General features: G+C 35.3%; 1 protein-coding gene across 1 annotated transcript in view; it reads left to right on the top strand.

Annotated features, from left to right (window-relative positions):
* Positions 1-1261: 1261 nt before the first annotated feature.
* The window catches only part of LOC145286217 (kynurenine aminotransferase-like), a 96964-nt gene continuing 78285 nt past the window's right edge, over positions 1262-19940 (top strand). Inside the window, exon 1 of the mRNA XM_080135020.1 lies at positions 1262-1313. Within this exon, the coding sequence (XP_079991146.1) occupies positions 1277-1313 (37 nt within the window). The 5' untranslated portion in view covers positions 1262-1276. The remainder of the gene's footprint in view (positions 1314-19940) is intronic.

Genomic DNA, 19940 nt, shown 5'->3' with positions numbered 1-19940 from the left:
AAAAAGAACGTTTCCTTGCAAAAACAGTCACGTTTTATGGAACTTATGTCAGATTCATCCTGTTAACGATGTTTTTTTTTTTCTGTGGAGTTTTCGCTGAGTTGAGGGAAAAAAGGAGCCTTGAGTTCTTAGGTGCTGCAATTGCTGTTAATACTCCTCACATGTGTCTAGTATGAATGGCGGAGAGAGTTGACAGACACATGTTGTCTTGGATGGCCGACAAGCAAAATAGATAGAGAATTCTAAAAAAAAAAAAAATGCACTCGGGGGGGGGGGATCTAAAAGGGAAGCCTGTTAGTGGTTGTTTTTCATCCAATCACAGGACATCCCGTTAGTGACTCCTTAATAATTCCAATAACCCTTAAAGTCCAGATTTTTCCGATTCTGAATAATCGTCCCAACACTACTTTAAACTTTGAATGCATTTGTCTGTTTTGCCTTTATCTACATGGAAGTTGGCCGATTGTGTATTTTGATATTACCTAAATTAAATGGTCCATAAAAAGTGCCATAAGCATAATTTTTATGAATAAGTTATATTATTATTGGCCTGGTTGTGACAATACCCAAAGACGTTATTATCGTCCAAATGGCCCTACCAAGGCGAGGGAGCACGCTACATCCCCTTTTATTACGAAATATTACAGGAATTGATCTAACAGTCTACTCAAGATTAGCTCCTGTAGTCATTTAATATTCAACTAACAATCCATACATCTCATTTGTTGGGACGTGAGAATGCAACAACAATTCAGTAGATGAGTTCTTATCAGAAACGTGACGACAGCTTGCAATTGATATTAAAGCAATTTTACTGGGTGAGCAAAAATAAGATACTGTAAGAGCTGGCGTCGAAAAAGAGACTGGCGCAAAATCTCCCAAGGTTTTTATAGGTTAATATACGTGACCCCCAAGGGGGTGGAGGTAGAAGATCACTGCTAGCCAATCCACAGAGCCTTAAGAGGGACCAGCGCCATTAACACTTATTCTCAAATGGCTTTTCGCCTTGATAAGTGATGACTCATTGGTTAAAAGAAAAGAACAAAACGTGCGACAAAAATGAAATAACTGACGGACAAAGGCACACACTCCCATTTCAAAACCTCAGATCGATTTGAGATTTGACATAAAAATGAAATTAAAAACGCGATCGCTTTCTAGAAAATGTCTAGTTTTTTGTCTTCATTTTTATTTATGTGTACGAATAAGATCACGTGATTAACGAGTGTCAATTACATTTTAATGAGTTTTTTTTTTCTTCTTTTTTTCTAAACCCATGATTAATAACATCTCGTTCCTTTGTTATCGAGAAGGTAGGTTTACTTTATTCCATTGTACCGCCTTTCCCAATTTAAGTGTGACAAGTAAAAAAAAACCAAAAAAGTTTCAAAATTAAATAAACATACGAAAGAATATGGTCACCATATTCTTTTGTATGTCTGCTTCTTCGTTAGAGAGAAATTCGAAAACTGAAATATTGAATTCCAAATAAAACCAACGGTATTTACTTAATTCTCTTGTCGTAGTAATGAAAATATCCCAAAATTACGAAATACGATAAGGTAGAGAATTAATTATTAATGAAAACAAGCAAAAATTGAGTTTTGCTAAATTGTCCTCAGATTTTCAGAAAAGCATTACCTCCGTTGTTATAATTGGAACTCTCCTGTTTAGTTTTTTTTTTTTTTTCTTTTTAACAGAAGTCAATTTTCGCTAATTGTCTTAGAGAAACTATAAACTATTTTCATTAATAATTAATTTTCTACCTTATTGATTTTCGAAATTTTTGGATATTTTCATAACTACGACATGACAATTAAGTAGATACCATTAGTTTTATTTGAAATTCAACATTTCGAATTTCACTTTAATAACGGAGTGGCACCAAAAATAGTTCTATTTTAAACCTAAGAATAACAGCCAAAAATAGATATTTTTCAAACTGGCCTGATATTCCCAACTTAAGCGTGACATATAAAATATGTTATTTGAAAATTAAGAATGACAAACTGACGAAAATTTTATTTCAAACTTTAGATTGGTATATCAAAGAAAAATGTTCTTTCAAACTAAAGCATGGCACGATATTTCAAATTTAAATTTAACATTTGAAAGAAAATGATATTTCAAACTGAAGAATGACAGATGTTCGAACATGTTTTCCCCTCACATATACACACCCACATGTACGCACGCACGTACGCACACGCACACACACACGCATGCATATACACAGCCTCATACACACACTCACATTCATGCGCATAAACACACACGAGCTGTGACGTCATTTCCTTTTAAGTGAAAATAAGACATGCGCACCCAGAACACTAACTCCAGTATAAAAGTCAACAAAACCTGTCAACTTCCCCTTTTCGTCCGGACCAGCGTTCGACCTGTTGAGTCGACAAACTGACCGTGCGCCCTAACGTCACTTTCCCTGCTACTGTAATGTGGGATAAGCGCACGTACACTTTATATGCTTACTCTCTCCATGAACTGGATTGACTTTCTCACTCTATCTCCCCTTTGGCTTTGGTCCATCAAAACAGACATGTGCGCGACTTTCTACTGAGCTTAACCCTCTCTTTCTACAGGCCGGCTTGCCACTTCGCGTTTCTCTATTGCATTCCCCTTTCCTTCCACGCGGGTAGTCGTCAATGGCCGAATGAACATGTGTACACCCAAGACTTTCATTTTTCAACAGAAAATAAATGACATGTTAATTTTATTCCAGCATTTGAGTTCTTTGTTGCCTTCATTCAATTCGTTTCATTATTTTTTCTTGTGGCGAGTTAGGGTATTTATATCCTAGTCCGCAACATGAAATGGTGACCCCTTTATTTAAAATGAAATGAATGAGTTTGAACGAAACACACGGTGTAAGCTAAACCCTTCCACACAAATTCACGGCACGCACGAAAAATAATTTTTCTATAACAAACAAGCAAACTTGTTGACCACAAGGAGGAACAATTTCAAACCGCGCACACAAAATTGAAATATAAAAATTTCAAAACAAAATGGAACTTCAACAGATGGACTTCTACAACAAAACCATGGCATTAAACATTCGCCAACCTGACCAAAACCGAGACAAGGAATTAGCAGAATTAAAGTCGGCGGTTGAAAAGCTTTCAAAGCAGCTAGCCAACATACTTCAAATGCATCAACATTATCCCGTAAACAACAATAACACGCGGCGAAATTACAGGCGGAGAAGTTCAAGCAGGAACCGATCCACGTCACGAGATGAACAAGATGTTTGTTTCTACCACAAGAGATTCGGCGTCGACGCAAGAAGATGTACTATACCCTGCGCGTTCAAAAAACCGGCACATGGAAACGAACCTTCCAGCCAGTAATGACGACGACTGTAGCTGGAGCACACAAAAAAGGTCGTCTATTTTATATCCGAGACAAAATTCACAGATATAACTTTTTAATAGACACCGGAGCGGAAATCAGCATCATATCGACACCGCATGGCCACCCAACAGGGACCCAATTTTTCAACTTACAAGTCGCCAACGGTACAAAAATACCCACTTTTGTCGAAAAAATTTAAATTTAAACCTTGGAATGCGGAGGAATTTTTTATGGAATTTCACCATAGCCAGCGTGACCACTCTAATTTTGGGGGCGGACTTTTTAGCCCATTTCAACCTGTCTGTCGATATGACTCATCACACATTGACAGACAACGAAACAAAGATTTCGGTGAGAGGAACTACCTCAAAATTTTTGACTACCGGAATCAGCACTGCCTTACCCGAAGATTTACATGTCCGCCGGTTACTCCAAAAATTTCCTCAACTTTCCCAGCCATTTAAAAACACGGACCCCATCAAACACAACGCTAAGCACTATGTTAAGACAACAGGACCGCCCGTCTATTCAACCCCCAGACGCTTGAAACCGGATAAATACAAATTGGCAAAATCCGAGTTTCAAAACCTACTCCACATGGGAATAATATGGCCCTCGAAAAGTGCTTGGTCATCACTGCTCCACATAGTACAGAAAGCTGACAACACCACATGGCGACCGTGCGGAGATTTTAGATGCTTAAACGTGAAAACTGTTCCAGATAGATATCCTATTCCCCATATCCATGACTTCGCCAATGGACTCCAAGGCGCCACAATTTTCTCCAAACTGGACCTTGTTAAGGTATATTTTCAAATTCCAGTCACGGAAGAAGACATTCATAAAACCGCACTGACCACACCATTTGGCCTTTACGAGTTCCTTAGGATGCCTTTTGGGCTGAGAAACGCTTGTCAAACTGTCCAGCGTTTGATTGACAAAGTTTTCAGAGGTCTGCCGTTCATATTAGCTTATGTGAACGACGTTTTAATCGCCAGCAGAAACCTCGAAGAACACCAGCTACACCTGGAACAAACTTTTGAAAGACTGTCACATTTCGGTCTTAAACTAAACACCGATAAATGTGTTTTGGGCCACGAGAAAGTTCAATTTCTCGGTCATTTAATTGACAAGGATGGAATCTCCCCTTTGCCTGAAAAAGTAAGTGCTATTTCGAATTTTCTTCTACCGACATCTGTCAGACAAGTACGCCGTTTTGTAGGCATAATTAACTATTACCAACGTTTTTTGCCTAACTGTTCCACGTTACTCACACCTTTGACGGACTTGTTAAAAAACGAACCAAAAACGAACAGTTAGTTTTGGAGGGACCTGCACTACAGGCCTTCGAACAATCGAAAATTGCTTTGGCAAATTTCACCAAACTTACGTATATCCAAGATAGCGATACAACGGAACTTACACTTATGATGGATGCATCGGAAATAGCAGTAGGAGCTGTCATTCACCAAATTTCTGACAACAAAATGACCCCTATTTCATTCTTCTCTGCCAAGTTAAACAAAGCGCAGACTAAATATAGCACTTTCTCGAGAGAGTTACTTGCAATTTTCCTTGCAATTAAGCACTTTAAACATCTCCTCGAGGGCAGAAAATTTTCCATTTATACGGATCATAAACCTCTAATATTTGCTCTACACACACATGTTGACAAATATGGTCCACGAGAAATTCGACACCTGGACTTTATAGCCCAATATTCTACCGATATACGGTACGTAAAAGAACAAGAAAACATTGTAGCTTACACTTTATCTCGCGCAACAATTGCTTCTGTAAATTCCACTCCGCTAAGTATGGAATTAATAACACAAGAGCAATTAACCGATACCATGCTCCCAGCTATAATGGACAAAACTTCACTGAAGCTGAAAGAAATGCTGATACCATTCGGAACAACAAATTTCTATTGCGATGTTTCACAAACACACCCTCGCCCTTATATTTCACCCAGCCTCAGACGACAAGTTTTCCAGCACTTCCACAATTTGTCCCACCCAGGAAAACGTGCCACCGTGAAATTAATAGCGGAACATCTGTTTGGCCAAATATGAATACGGACATCCGTAGTTGGACCAAAACTTGTATTCCTTGCCAAAAACACAAAGTTCACAGGCACACAAAATCACCTTCAGGAACTTTCAGTGTACCAGACGCTAGGTTTACTCATGTTCATATCGACTTGGTTGGACCCTTGCCCACTTCAAAAGGACATACCCACATCCTTACTATAGTCGATAGATTCAGCAGATAGCCGACAGCAATACCAGTGAAAAACATATCAGCTGCAATAATAGCCAGAGCGATTTTACAAGATTGGATAACGATTTTCGGAGTGCCTTCCGTAATCACAAAGGACAGGGACACACAGTTCCAATCAACTCTTTTCACTGAATTCAACCATTTGTTGGGAACAAAGCACATTAAGACTACTGCCTATCATCCTTGTGCAAATGGTATGGTGCAACGATTACATAGAGAATTAAAAGCATCATTGGCTATGAACGAAAACAAATCGGACTGGTCAGACAACTTGCCACTCATTCTCCTAGCAATTCGCAACACTGTGAAGGAAGATTTACAGAGCACACCTGCAGAATTAGTTTTCGAATCAACACTGATTTTACCAGGACAATTCTGCGAAAACAATACAGACATTTCCCCAATGATAACTTTTGTGACGGACTTAAAACACAAAATGTCACAATTAAAATTTACTCCGACCAAAAAGCCAGACACAAACATTTTCATTCCAAGCGATATTCACACATGTAAATACGTTTTTATCAGGAACGACGCATATATTATTCCTTAATTGGAATTCATTTTTTGAGATGAGCATTATATATATTAATTTATTTTTATTTCGGACTACTAGTCTCATCTTTATTAGTTGTTGTTTTTTCATCTTTTATTGGATTGTTTATTCACAACGTTTCGGCCAACTAATTCCTCTGGCCTTCGTCAGGTGGTAACTGTGACGGATAGGAACTTCGAATCTCCTAACTGTATTCTCAGCCATCACTGCCATCCGTAGTTGTTGTCCGAAATAAAAATAAATTAATATATATAATGCTCATCTCAAAAAAAGAATTCCAATTAAGGAATAATATATATATACCAATCGGTACGGACCCGACTATGGAAGATCAGATAATAAATAAACGTGGATTTATAAGATCAAATAATCCAACCTTGATCGCCCTTCGGGGCCCGTGGCATAGTTGATTGAGATGTTGAATCTCTACAGTTCCAGATGAACATTGTCTGAAGATAGCGGTTTCAATCCCACCCAAAGCGTGCCAGAGATTAATTGGCCAAAAATGTGGTGAGACGACAACAACTAAAATAAATAATAGGAACGACGCAGTAAAAAAAACACTCTGTCCCAATTATTCCGGACCTTATTTAGTTCTCGACAGAAGTAAAAAGTATTTTACTATTTTAAAAAGAGAAAAAAAGACACTATAGCAATAGACAGACTTAAACCTGCATTCATAGACGAACAATTACACATTTCTCCAACGCAAAAACATACACACTCAGAAACGGACAAAGAAATTACAAAAAACAACACACCACAAACAACAACAAAAACTGGTCCAAAGGTTCATTGGCCAAAACATTTCAAACAATATATAACTTATTAAAAAAAAATATATATATACATAAAAACAAAAACGAAATACAGAGGGGGAGTCTTGTTCGAACCTGTTTTCCCTCACATATACACACCCACATGTATGCACGCACGTACGCACACACACACACATGCATATAAACAGCCTCATACACACACTCACATTCATGCGCATACACACACACGAGCTGTGACGTCACTTCCTTTTAAGTGAAAACCAGACATGCGCACCCAGAACAGTATAAAAGTCAACAAAACCTGTCAACTTCCCTTTTTCTTCTGAACCAGCGTTCGACCTGTTGAGTCGACGAACTGACCGTGCGCCCTAACGTCACTTTCCCTGCTACTGTAATGTGGGATAAGCGCACGTACACTTTATACGCTTTCTCTCTCCATGAACTGGATTGACTTTCTCACTCTATCTCCCCTTCGGCTTTGGTCCATCAACACAGACATGTGCGCGACTCTCTACTGAGCTTAACCCTTTCTTTCTACAGGCCGGCTTGCCACTTCGCGTTTCTCTATTGCATTCCCCTTTCCTTCCACGCGCGTAGTCATCAACGGCCAAATGAACACCCGTACACCCAAGACTTTCATTTCTCAACAGAAAATAAACGACATGTTAATTTTATTCCAGCATGTTTCCTTCATTCAATTCGTTTCATTATTTTTTCTTGTGGCGAGTTAGGGTATTTATATCCTGGTCCGCAACACAGACAAAATGTACTATTCCAAACTTAAGCTTGTGTTATGAATAAGCGGTTACGTGTTACACAAGGAGATATGTTGTTGACAGATATAAACAAATTATAACACATCAAACCGCTTCTCCTGTAACTGAGGCATTTCATCCACGTCCAAAATAAGCTAGCATATTTTTTTTGGTTAACCCTAGTGTTAAAGTGTTGATATCAGATTCTTTCGCCATTGACATGTATATATTGACGTATTTTTATTTATAAAAGGACTATGTTTTCCTTTCATTTAGCGACCCTTATTGTTAAAAAAACATATTATCGAAGTTGGTTCTACAGTTCATGTGAAGACTATAAAATGGCGACTTCAACGTGACTTGAACACATAAGCTTTTAAAAAAAGTAAAAAAAAAGAAAAAATGAAACTCAACCCACCCCTCATTCAACAACGGTAAAAAGATGAGCAAGCATTTCGCACAACAACGCTTACAACATTTCTTGCCCAACTTTTACCTGGGCATATATACAAGTTGTCTCTGTTACTGAACTTTGCACATTGTAATATAGTCTTCAGATTCCAATCTGGTGGTTTTTGGTACAGTGTGGTTTCCCCTTGTTCATCCTTTTGAATTCTTTATTGACCATTTGATTTTATGAAATTTTAACCGAACATATTTGAGTCAAGCAAAATATTAATCTAATATATAAAAAAACTCAATTAAATACATGCAGTTAAACTCTATAGCATTGCATCTAACTAATCAATATTTGATTCTGTCTAGCTAATGAATGTGTGTTATTTACATTAAAAAGAAATTCCAATCGAGTTCGTTGATTACCTATTCTAACCAATTCCATTTTCTTTTCAGTAATTGACATTCACAGAGATTTATCATTAATTTTCATTGGATAATTACCAGAAGTGATTATACAATAAATTCAATCAGTTTACTAAAACGGATATTGCAAATTGTATGCAAAATTATTTTTCCTAGTCAGTACAAAACCTTTTCTTAGATTAATATTTTTTATTCGTTTTTTTGTGATTTTTATACAAGAAAGATAGTGTGAACAAGAATATTTATGAAGAAAGAGAAGAGAGATAGAGATTTTATGCTTTTTGTATGATGAGTTGCTTCACTGTTTAATAATACCACAGATGTGCATTGTGATAATAATCTATCACATTTCTTTGCATTAACGATGTTTCTTTCACTAATTAGTAGTAGTGAGACAGAGATGCAATTTGCATGAATACCAAAAAGCAAATGGGTTAAATAGTCACCATCTTTCTTCCTCTGAGTTTGTTTCAATACCGGTTTCTGTTGTCTTCGAAAAGCAAATCAGAGTTTTCACAGCAACGTGTTAATGCAATATTTTCCTACTAATTAAAATCGTTTTAAACTAAAAAAAAAAAAAAGTAACAAGTCTATGTCAAATTAATCAAAGTTATAAAAATAGTGGCTTAGTCACTGAAATCAGATTTCTTCAAAGTTCTCCAGCTGGCGTGTCCGACCCGATGGATCCTAGAACATATGTTCACCTTCCTCCCTCATACCTTTAGCTGGGAGTGGTGGGAGTAGAGGCAAAAAGGAACCCTTCAAAAACTCACTTTTTCTTTATCTCGCACATACATCTTACACACTAACAAGTCAAGTGAACAGAAACGAATTACTACCCAACTCAAAAACTAATAAGAACAAGGTAAACCAACGCACACACACAGTGCCAAACTGACTATTACATACATATCCATATTATTCACACTAAGAACACATTGACATATACACATCTCTCAACTTTGTGACTGCTTACTTAACTGTGTTCACCAAACCCAAGTTTGCATAAATGAAAATTTACTGATTGAAAAATAACTTTTATATTCTTATAAATTGTAAAAATGTTTTGTTGTAAAATTTCATTTTTCTCAATTTTTCATTCACAAAACTCTGTTTATGTTTTAGTGAGCACTTACTAAGCGGTGACCCAAATATTCCTCAAGGTTTCATTTATTACCATTTTAATATGCATACGCGCTCATTTGATTTGCTTCATTTTATTCCTTTGCTGTAATGTAGCATTATTAAACAACTGATATTAATTGCCAGCATGGTTCTAAGTAATACGCAAATATGTCCTCCTCCTCCTCCTCCTCCTCCTCCTCCTCCTCCTCCTCCAAACTGGCCCTATAAGACCAGAGATTATGCCACAATTCCATAGTTTTTGTTTATAAATTAGTTTTAAAAATTTTCAATGTTACATAGATGAAAGCATATGAACATTATCCTTATCATCGTGTCTGTATGCTTTGATACATAAAAAAAACAACAAAAAACATAAAGCTATTTCTTCCTGTGAAATACTAATTGGTACATTCGCTAGTAGATATCTGATGATTTGGGTTTGCAGGGCAATGTTGACATATACATAAGAAATCAGTCATAGGGTCAGTGAATGAGCTCAGATGTCACCTTGATCTGGCGTTGCTAGAAACGGACGTGACGTCACATGGCTCAGAGAGACTACTAGCTAGAGAAGTAGAGAGTTTATCGTATATTTTTTTTTCTAGAAAGACACCGGACACTTACAGGAGGAACCACGTAAAGGTTGTCAACATTCCTAAGTGAAAATATTTCTGTGGAAGGAACTGGATTTGAAATTATGCACCCAGCTTGTCAATCAGTGTCATTAACTACTTAGCCACTGTCACCTCTCTTCTCTGTTGTTGAAGAAGCGAGTTTCATACTTTGTTGTTACTACTGTTTGAGTATTTTAATCAGAATATCACGTGTTCAAATCATGTTGGAGGTCAACATTTTCTGAGAGCTAATCTTCTAATGAACTGTAAAACCAACTTCCATCATATTTTTGTAACAATAAGTATCATAAAACGAAGAAACACAAGACCATTTTATAAACAATAATATGTATTTATTAAAGTGACCTACACCGTTGAGTGTAGGTTGCCAAACGTTAAGACAGTGCCATAGTGAAGAAGTAATAATTATGTAAGAAAGTTCAGCTGACGCTTTTCTTTGAGCTGTATACCTTCTGGTGGAGAATAACTTTGCTCGGCTAACCAGTTGATGGGGACAGGAGAAGAAGACATCTTTCTTCATAAGTGCCAAGAAGCTCTCTGATGACTGCTGTTCGAATCCCATGGAGATGAAAGTATTCCTTCAAAGTTTAGATTAAAATAAATACACCCTACAGAAATGTTAATAGTTTTGATTGCTACAGGTCTAACCGACATTGCTCAGTAATGAATGAGGGTCCATCCAACCCTCGAATTCTCTATTACCATTTTTGTAATGTTCTGAATTCACCAAACCCAAGTTTTCCTTTTTTTTTTCATTTACGTCATTTATTTATTTACGTCATCTTCTTAATTTTATTCTCTTTGATTGTTGTTTTTACCACTACTACGATTTAGCATTTTCACATTTCTTCTTTATTTACGTCATTTATTTGTCATCCCCTTACTCTTCTTCTCTTGTGCTGCTGCTACTACTACTATTATCTAGTATTTTACCTTTCTTCATTTATGTAATTTATTTGTTATCCCTTTGCTCTCCTTTCCTTGTGCTGCTTCTACTATTACTATATATTAAACATTTGAATAATAATAAACATTTGAATAATAAAGTGTGATAGTGAACAGAAACTAAAATACACTTCAAATTTTTTTTTTTTTTTAGGCTGACTACATGGGTCATACCATTCAGCGCTTGGAGGTTAGAATTTCCCAACATATTCTATCTTTGATAGATACAAAAAATAACCAATATCCGAGCGTATACAGGCTCATAAGTCGGCAATCGGTGAACATTCATTGCAGTGCCAGATCTTCACTGGAGGATACACAAATGACACTTTCTCTAGCTTACACAGAGCATGCTCTTACAAATTCTCGAGTGTGTTTATAAATTTGTGTCAACTGTCTTTGTGTAAGCAGAAAGAACAGAAGCCATAATTTGTACTTATGGGTGTTTGATGAAATTGTTTTTTTATCTCCTTTCTTCCATATTATTTTTTTTTCTCTTTGTCTACCCTCGTTAGTAATTTTTAAACGATGTTGCCCCACCCCTTCCCATTGTAGATGTTTTTTATTTTTTTTAAATTGTCAGCCGGAAGGCGTCTTAATAGAGCCTTTTCTTTTTCTCTACTCTACCCCTTATTTATCCCTCTTTTTGTCTAATTCGTGTTTTTTAAATATTGGATTAAAGTTAAGGGGAAAAAATTGAAGTGTATCTTAGCTTCTGTTCGTTATCATATTTTTTCTTCTTTAATAATATATTTTGAAACTATAACATGAAAAATAAAATACTTCAACAATTAATAATAATGACACTGCACCCAGTATTATTCAAATGCTTAATAAAATTCTGTACCCATAAAAATCTTATTACTATTTAGTATTTCTTCTTTCTTCTTTACGTCATTGATTTATTTACATCATTTATTTACTCTCATTCTGCTACTACTGCTGCTACTATCACTTATTACCTTTACCCCATCTTCCCACCACTTTTTGTTTCATTCGCTCTTCCTCTCACTATCTAATATATTTAAATGTGCAAGGAAGTAGCCCATCAAACATGCAAAATTACCAGTTTTAATTTAATACTAGAACAATATGTGATTCGTTGGGTTATCCATTAAACTCCACCTAAATTTCTGTTTGAATCATAAAAAGTGAGTTTGCAAAAACAGTTAAGTATAAAAAATCTGGAATTAATTTCTCTCTCTCTCTCTCTCTCTCTCTCTCTCTCTCTCTCTCTCTCTCTCTCTCTCTCTCTCTCTCTAGTTACAAGTTAAATAATATTACTACATCTGATGATATTCCCTTTTATTTATAATGGACGTCTAATTTTTTATTCTTTTTTTCTTTATTGCTTATGACTGCTAATAAAAACAGAGAGAGAGAGAGAGAGAGAGAGAGAGAGAGAGAGAGAGAGAGAGAGAGAGAGAGTGAGAAAGGATACTGTATTAAATAAAAATGGGAGAGAGTTAAACATAGAGTAAGAGAGGGTGAGAGTGGTAGATATAAACTTAGAAACAGATGAGCACTTGGTGAGTTAATAATAGCAAATAGTGGCTTATTAGAACAATTAAAATGGAATTCTTTTCAAACATAACTCAAAACCAAGGAATAATTTAGCATGTATTCTGTGTAATCTATAATATAAATATCACCTGTCTGTTTAAATGTATGTATCTATGTATGTACGTTTGTATGTCTGCCTAAAACTTTCGACAAAGGCGACGAATGTTCACGATATCGGTATTATTTTGAAGCTCCACCCTTCAGACGACAAATATCGAAAAATTGGTCAAAAACATTAATTTCTTCACCTTCAACTGAGCACTTTTCTACAGCAAGGGGTTGCTTTTTTCATCGATATTTTCGAAAGCCATCGTCTTCTTTTCGGTTGACTAGCCTTAATTTAAACCTACGTCATTCCGGTTTGGCGATGAACGCAACAGCAAACATTGATAGAGTTCAAAATAGACTTCGTAGCCTCGTAGGAGATGTCCTTTTCTCTTCCTTGCAACCTCTATCTCACAGAAGAGATGTTGCGAGTTTGTCTCTGATGTATCGTTATTTTCATGGAAAGTGTTCGACTGAGCTTCAATCTATGGCCCCCCCCTCGCAAAACTTTCACAAGAAACACTCGTCTAGCTGTAAACACTATCAATAATTCCCCCCACTCTTTATCTGTGCCTAAACCTAAACGTAGATTCCATGAACAAAGCTTTTTTATTAGAACTGCACGCCTGTGGAATTGTCTTCCGTTTTCCTGCTTTCCGGCTGACTGCAATATGGTTGTCTTCAAGTCTAACATAAATAAGTTCTTGATGAGCCGTTCCATATAAGTAAACAAATTTAACAAATTTTCTACTGTACGCTCTTTAACCCTTATCCTTGAGTGGCCTCTTGGCCTTGATAATGAGTTGATACCTATGAAAAAAAAAAAAAAAAGAAAAAGTCCAATGTGAACAAGTTCTAATTGAATCGTCCCCCTAGTAATCCAAGTTTCAAAATTTCCCACTGTTTACTATGCTAAAATCACAATGACTAATGTATACCTATTAACCCTTATCCTCGAGTGGCCTCTGGGCCTTGATAAGTGGTGACACCCTTGTAAAAAAAAAAAAAAAAAAAATGTCACTTTTTTTTCATGTTCTTTTCCTCCTTAGAGTTACCACTTTTTTTTTTTTTTGCTCAACACACACCTCCAAACACCCGCCTGAAAAAAAATAATACTTGATGCTCTGTAGATAAACATTCAGCATTGTAAGATGAGAATCAAGGGTAAGTGGAGCAACCCTGATAAATAAATGCCACCTTTCTCTACATCTCTGTGCAGCTGCAGTAGCTAATAAAAAGGAAACTTTTAAGTCGTCTTCGTCTGTGGTTAACCATTTTACTTATATATGGAAGAATCAGTCAGTAATGACATTTGGATATTTTCTTAAATAATTTTTGTTATCAATCTATTAATATACTAAAGCTGAGTTAATCAACGTTTTTTCCTTATATATTTTGACTTTGTAGGTCACAAGTTAAAATGATCCTTCTTAAATGTTAAAAATTTTTATTTTAAAAAAAATGTGTTCACTTAGTTCATACAGCGTCCAATTCCAGCATCCAGCAGGTCCCTGCCAGTAATGATACCAAGGACACAAAGAGAAAATCTGTCAGCAAATATAACTGACGACACATCAACCTCTTGATCTAAAGTGCCTATCGTTTTTATGTGTTTAACATCCGGAGATCTGGTTGCCATCAGATTAGGACATAACAGGCATTTCAGAATCGTCCCTATGTTGTGGACAACTAAGATCAGGTTTCATTTTTTTATCAAGCATTCCATTTTGCAGCTGCAATGATTCCTTGTTCCTGAAATGAAGACAGTTAATTTTCTCCAGAGAATTAATGATTTATGCCTAATGTAACCAGTTTACTCCTATTATATATTATATGACCCTATGCTGGTAGGTAGAGATTGAATCAGCTAACATAAATTTTGAGAGCATATCATTTAACTATATTTTCAGTGCAACACAACGGTGAGCAAAATATACTCAGACATCCAGCAAGTCAGGAAATAAAGGCCAAAGGTTAACTTTCTAGACAAAACAAGCTAGACACAGGTGCTTAATGGTGTAAGAAATTGGATCACATGTTCAGCTGATTTAAAGTTGAAACAGTATTTCTCAAGCAGTTTATGTCTGGGAGGCAGAACAAAACATGTGTGCCAATGATACAAAAATCAGGGTGAACTTTGGACAAGCTATATGTCGATGAACCTTAGACAAGAGATAATTAGTTATAGTTATATATTATAAGTTCAAAAATAATTATAAGCTAATCTTTTTTGTAAGGATAATCCTTCTGTCTCTCTCCTCTTTTTAAGAACATTTTTTCTTCTAAATAAAACCTTTAAACTACCAGCAGTCTTCTTGTGTTTTCGTGCATGAATATTATTCATCTGAGAAACAGAAATCAAACCACAGGACGATCCAGTGAACAAATCAGCAGGCACACATATATGACAAGTGACGCTTAAAGAAAGAAGAGAAACGGGTTTATACAAAGATTTTATTGTAATTGAATACTAGCAATAATGCATAACTATATGTTTGTTGAGCACGCAAGCAACAAGCGCTTGTGTGAAAAGACCATGTGTCCCTTCATTGAATATTCTTCTTCTCATTTGTTTCTTGAAATCTTACATTCCCCAATGGACATAGCTGCAGATTAGTAAGCATGAAATTAAAAACAGAAACAAAAACTACAAAACAAAAGATCTACAAAACCTGGATGGGAAATTAAACTGGAAATGGGTGACCATTTGGGAAGGCTAGACATTGTATGTACTTTCTGGGAAGGTTGTGCGTGGGGCCAGCACCCTCACCTCAAAAAAAGGACTCCTCGCTACAAAAGCATCTACAAGAGTTGTGGATGACCTAAGCCCCTATGGGGGCTCAAGGCTATGGATGGATAAGGAAAATGGCACCAGGTCATGATGGAATATATGTATCATGATGATCTTAGATGCATCAATGATCAAACATTGATCTGGAAAAGGACTGTGACTATCAATGTCCAGTATCTCGTGACGCTGAGCCAGGATAAGATTCTACCCTAGAAGATATCTACAGCACACAAAATTGTATAAATTGTATGTGCATTGCTGGAGATGCAGAAGCAACACACAGGTACATCTCTCAGATCATGACAGTATTATAACTGTTTTATCTTTCATCAATATAAAAGTTATACAGTATCAATGTTTTTCTGATATTTCGATAAAATAATTGGGTGCTTCTTTTTTATTAGAGCTAAGATCAAAAATTGGTATTAAGACCAATAGTATCTACTTAATTTTGGCATAATAATAGGGTAGGTATTTACTTCCCTCCTACCATGGGAGGATGTAACGCAAGGTTAGAAGGTAGGCAGAATCAGTGCTCTTAAAAAAGGAGCATTCTGGTCCTGCAAAAAATGCCTGGACAGCACTCTCAGCATTTCCTGGTGATGGCGTCTCAGGCAGCAAGCAAGTAAAAGACGGGAAGCAAGACCTGGGAGGATGGACCTCCTAGGACTACCCAGAACGGATGCCTCAGTCTGACATAAAAGCCACTGAAATAGCCCAGTTTCTATTAAACAGATTGTCAAGATCAGATCTTTAACTGGTATTATGAACCCAAGTCTTCAAGCAACCCAATCAGCGAGTAGACCATTCCAAATAATAATAGATTATGATCACAAAAATTATATTTATAACGAGGTGTGTGTCTTATGAGGACATCTTTTCCTCTTAAAATATTAAGAAATTACAATTTCTTACACAATATAATATAATTAATGAAAAATAATAATTAATGAATAATATATAATAAAAATATTTATTAATATTGTCATAGGAGAACATATTTTCTCCTATGATTGAATTAAGAAATATATAAATATTTCTTATAATATATAAATATGTTTATTGATATATTAATTAAAACATAAAGACGTTTCTAGAATGTCGTTATTCATAAAAATAAATAATAATCGGCGTCTATAAATATAAAAAGGCGTAGAACGCCTTTTTGTTCTTTTTTGAGTTTCTAGAAGATTCCAGGAAGTTCCTTTTAAAACTCATATAAAAGAAATGCTATTGGTGGGTAAAGTCAGTTCGTGACATATTTTTGGGGTGTACACTTAGGCAACCAACGTCCGAATTCCGGCTTCCTCATAAAGGCCATAAAAACAAAAATCTCACTGAAGGAAGAACTGCTGTTTGGATTCTGGTAAAGTTTATATTTATTCTTTGAGTTTGTTGACCGAAAAGCACATATACGTATAGAGCAAACCATTTCAAAACACAATACATAAAAAAATACTTTCTTTATGATCTAAGGGAGATAATTTATTAGCGAGTTGTCGCCCTTCAAAAATAATAATCTTTTCTTTTTTTTCTTGTTAATTTATTTTTTTAATAAATTTCTTTTTCATTAAATCTTTTTCTTTTGTTTTAATTTTATTGCATGTGGGTGCTGATAAATCCCTAGAACATACGAGCTATGATCAGCACACATATGTAATAATATAATTAAATATAATAATATAATACTTGAAATATTATATAATAAAATGAAATAGAACATATAATGCAAAAATAAATATAAATAAACTATAAATTAAAATAATATATAAGATAACATAAAAAATATTACTTTAATATTAGGAAATAAAAATATCCTTTTAAACGTTTCTGGAGACCTTTTAAAATATAAATGAAAAAAAGTATTCTTTTTTCATTGGTTCCAGAAGGTTCCAAAAACTAAATGTTCTAAATTATTGGATTCTGGAACATTCTCCAGCGATTACTATAAATAGAAGAGTACGCATTTGTAAAACAAGTTATTGATTCATACACCCAATTGAAAGGGAGACAAAGTTGGGGCGACCTTCTTGCTAGAATCAAACTCCGGCCAAATAATGAGAAATGAATGAAACCTGATCGTAAATAAGCACACTGAACGTCAAACTTAATAAACCATTCTTCAAACAAACCACAATGGACAACATCTTGGTAAATATAGATTTTTCTGAATCTTGATATTGCCCAAAGAAAATATATCTTTGAATATTATTTAAGTACTTTTAACTTATGGTGTATTGCTAAAACAAAAAAACCTTTATTATCTCCCTTAGATCATTCTGTTTACTGTAAAATAGTTTTTGTTACTTTTACTTTTTGTTTACAATGAATTTATTTTCTTTTTAACTCCATTCTCTGTTTCTTTTTACTCTTTTTTTTTTATTCATAATATATATGTTGCAGTGAATACTTCTAGTCATCACAATAATGTAAAAGGTGATAAGAACCAACCAATCAGGTACCAGAATCGCTTTATAAAATATACTCAATTATTTTTGTTCACTACCGTAGTTATTTCTTTTGCCATGCCTTTTTTAATCATTTTCTATTACAAAAATTGCTATCCTCTCAAGAAATCATTTTTTAGTATTTGCTGTTCTTTCCTTTTTCTTCAAAAGCTCCAGAAGGTATCTTACTCCTGATGCAATCCTCTTCCTATACGAGCCAAATACATCCTAAGATGGACTACTGTTGCCACATCACAGGAGGTGCTGCTCAGAGCACCTTTTCCTACATTGGTTGAGTACAAAACCGATTTCGAAATCTAGTGGGTGGTATCCTTTTCTCCTTACTACTACCTCTTGCTCACAGAAAAGATATAGCTAGTCTTTTTCTATATCATTATTTTCATGGCATGTATTCCATTGGATTCCAATCTATCCCCCTCCTTTAAAACACTCACAATAAGAACTCGTCTAGCTACAACCACTGTCAATAGTTTCTCTTTCTCTCTACCTAAAACAAAATGAAATTTCTATGACCAAAGTTTCTTTCTTAGAATTGCGCGTCTGTGAAATACAATGCCATGGGCTGCTTTCCAGTTTACTACAACATGGTTGTTTTTAAGTGAATGTGAATACCGTATTGGCGTATAAGCCGACTCTTAAAAAATCATCTTTAAAAACCAATATTTCATAAGATACCGGGTGTTGCAATTTCTGGCCTAGGCTAAACAAACATGGTTTCGTGATTTAGCAGTCGTCTTATACAACCGATAAATGATCAATTTATTAAAATTTGCTCCAATTTTGTACCTCATCTCATCTGATGGTCGCCTTATACACTGAAATATATGGTAAATTTCTTGTGGAACTACTCCCTTAAATAATCAAATTTTGACCAATCACCACCATCATTACCAATCATCATGGTATTGTCTCGCTGTCCACCTGCTATTTGTTTAATCCTTATCCTCGAGTGGCTTTTGGATCTTGATAAATGGTGACTCCTTAGTAAAAAAAGAAGTCATCATCCCAATTCAACTTTTTGCATTTATCTTCAAGTATAAATCCTTCTTTCTCTCATGTACAAAAAATCCCAAAAAATCTATATAAATAAAACAGTAGATGTATGTATGTGTGTTTGCATATAAATATTTAACCAATAAACTCTTAAACTACAGGTCACATAACGCTGCAATTAACAAGAAATAGTGATCATACACCAAGGATGGTTTTTAATGCGTAAAATCTTTGTTTAGATGGATGAATAACATGTATAGAAATATATCGTCAAGTCGAAATACAAAATGTTCATTCCAACTTGCCGACATATTTCTATTACTTTAACGCGAAAATTCATTTATAGCTTGAAGTGGTTTAATTTTAAATCTTTCTTATCTTTCTGTCAATAGCTGAAATGGTAGGGAATGCAGCTGGAGGGCTAAATGCTTTAGTTTCAATATTAGCTGATGGGATTGAAGTCATTTTTTTTTTTACTTTTGAATATATATATATATATAATGTTTAATAGAGAATTAGCTCTGTGATAATAAATACGAAATTTGCATGAATTAAAATATATTTAAGCGTATTTTATGAGCCAGCAAGTTCGGGTGCTCCCTGATAGTCTTAAATATGTATACAAAGAAAGAGTACACAGATGTACTCATACTTATGTTTATCTAACTTGAGGATCCCAAATGAAGCTGGAATAAGACTGTAGAGAATGATGGTGAGGCCCGAGTTCACCTTGGTCTAGCGTCACTATTGCTATATTTGCTGAAGCACGGCTGGCCTCGCGTTTTGTTTTGGCATTCAAAAACTTGTTTTG

The sequence above is a fragment of the Euprymna scolopes genome, chromosome 10, assembly GCF_053919585.1.
Source record: "Euprymna scolopes isolate OS-2025 chromosome 10, ASM5391958v1, whole genome shotgun sequence".
In the NCBI taxonomy this organism is placed as follows: Eukaryota; Metazoa; Mollusca; class Cephalopoda; order Sepiida; family Sepiolidae; genus Euprymna; species Euprymna scolopes.
The sequence above is the reverse complement of the archived record's forward strand: the minus strand, read 5'-3'. Positions and strand labels throughout refer to the sequence as shown.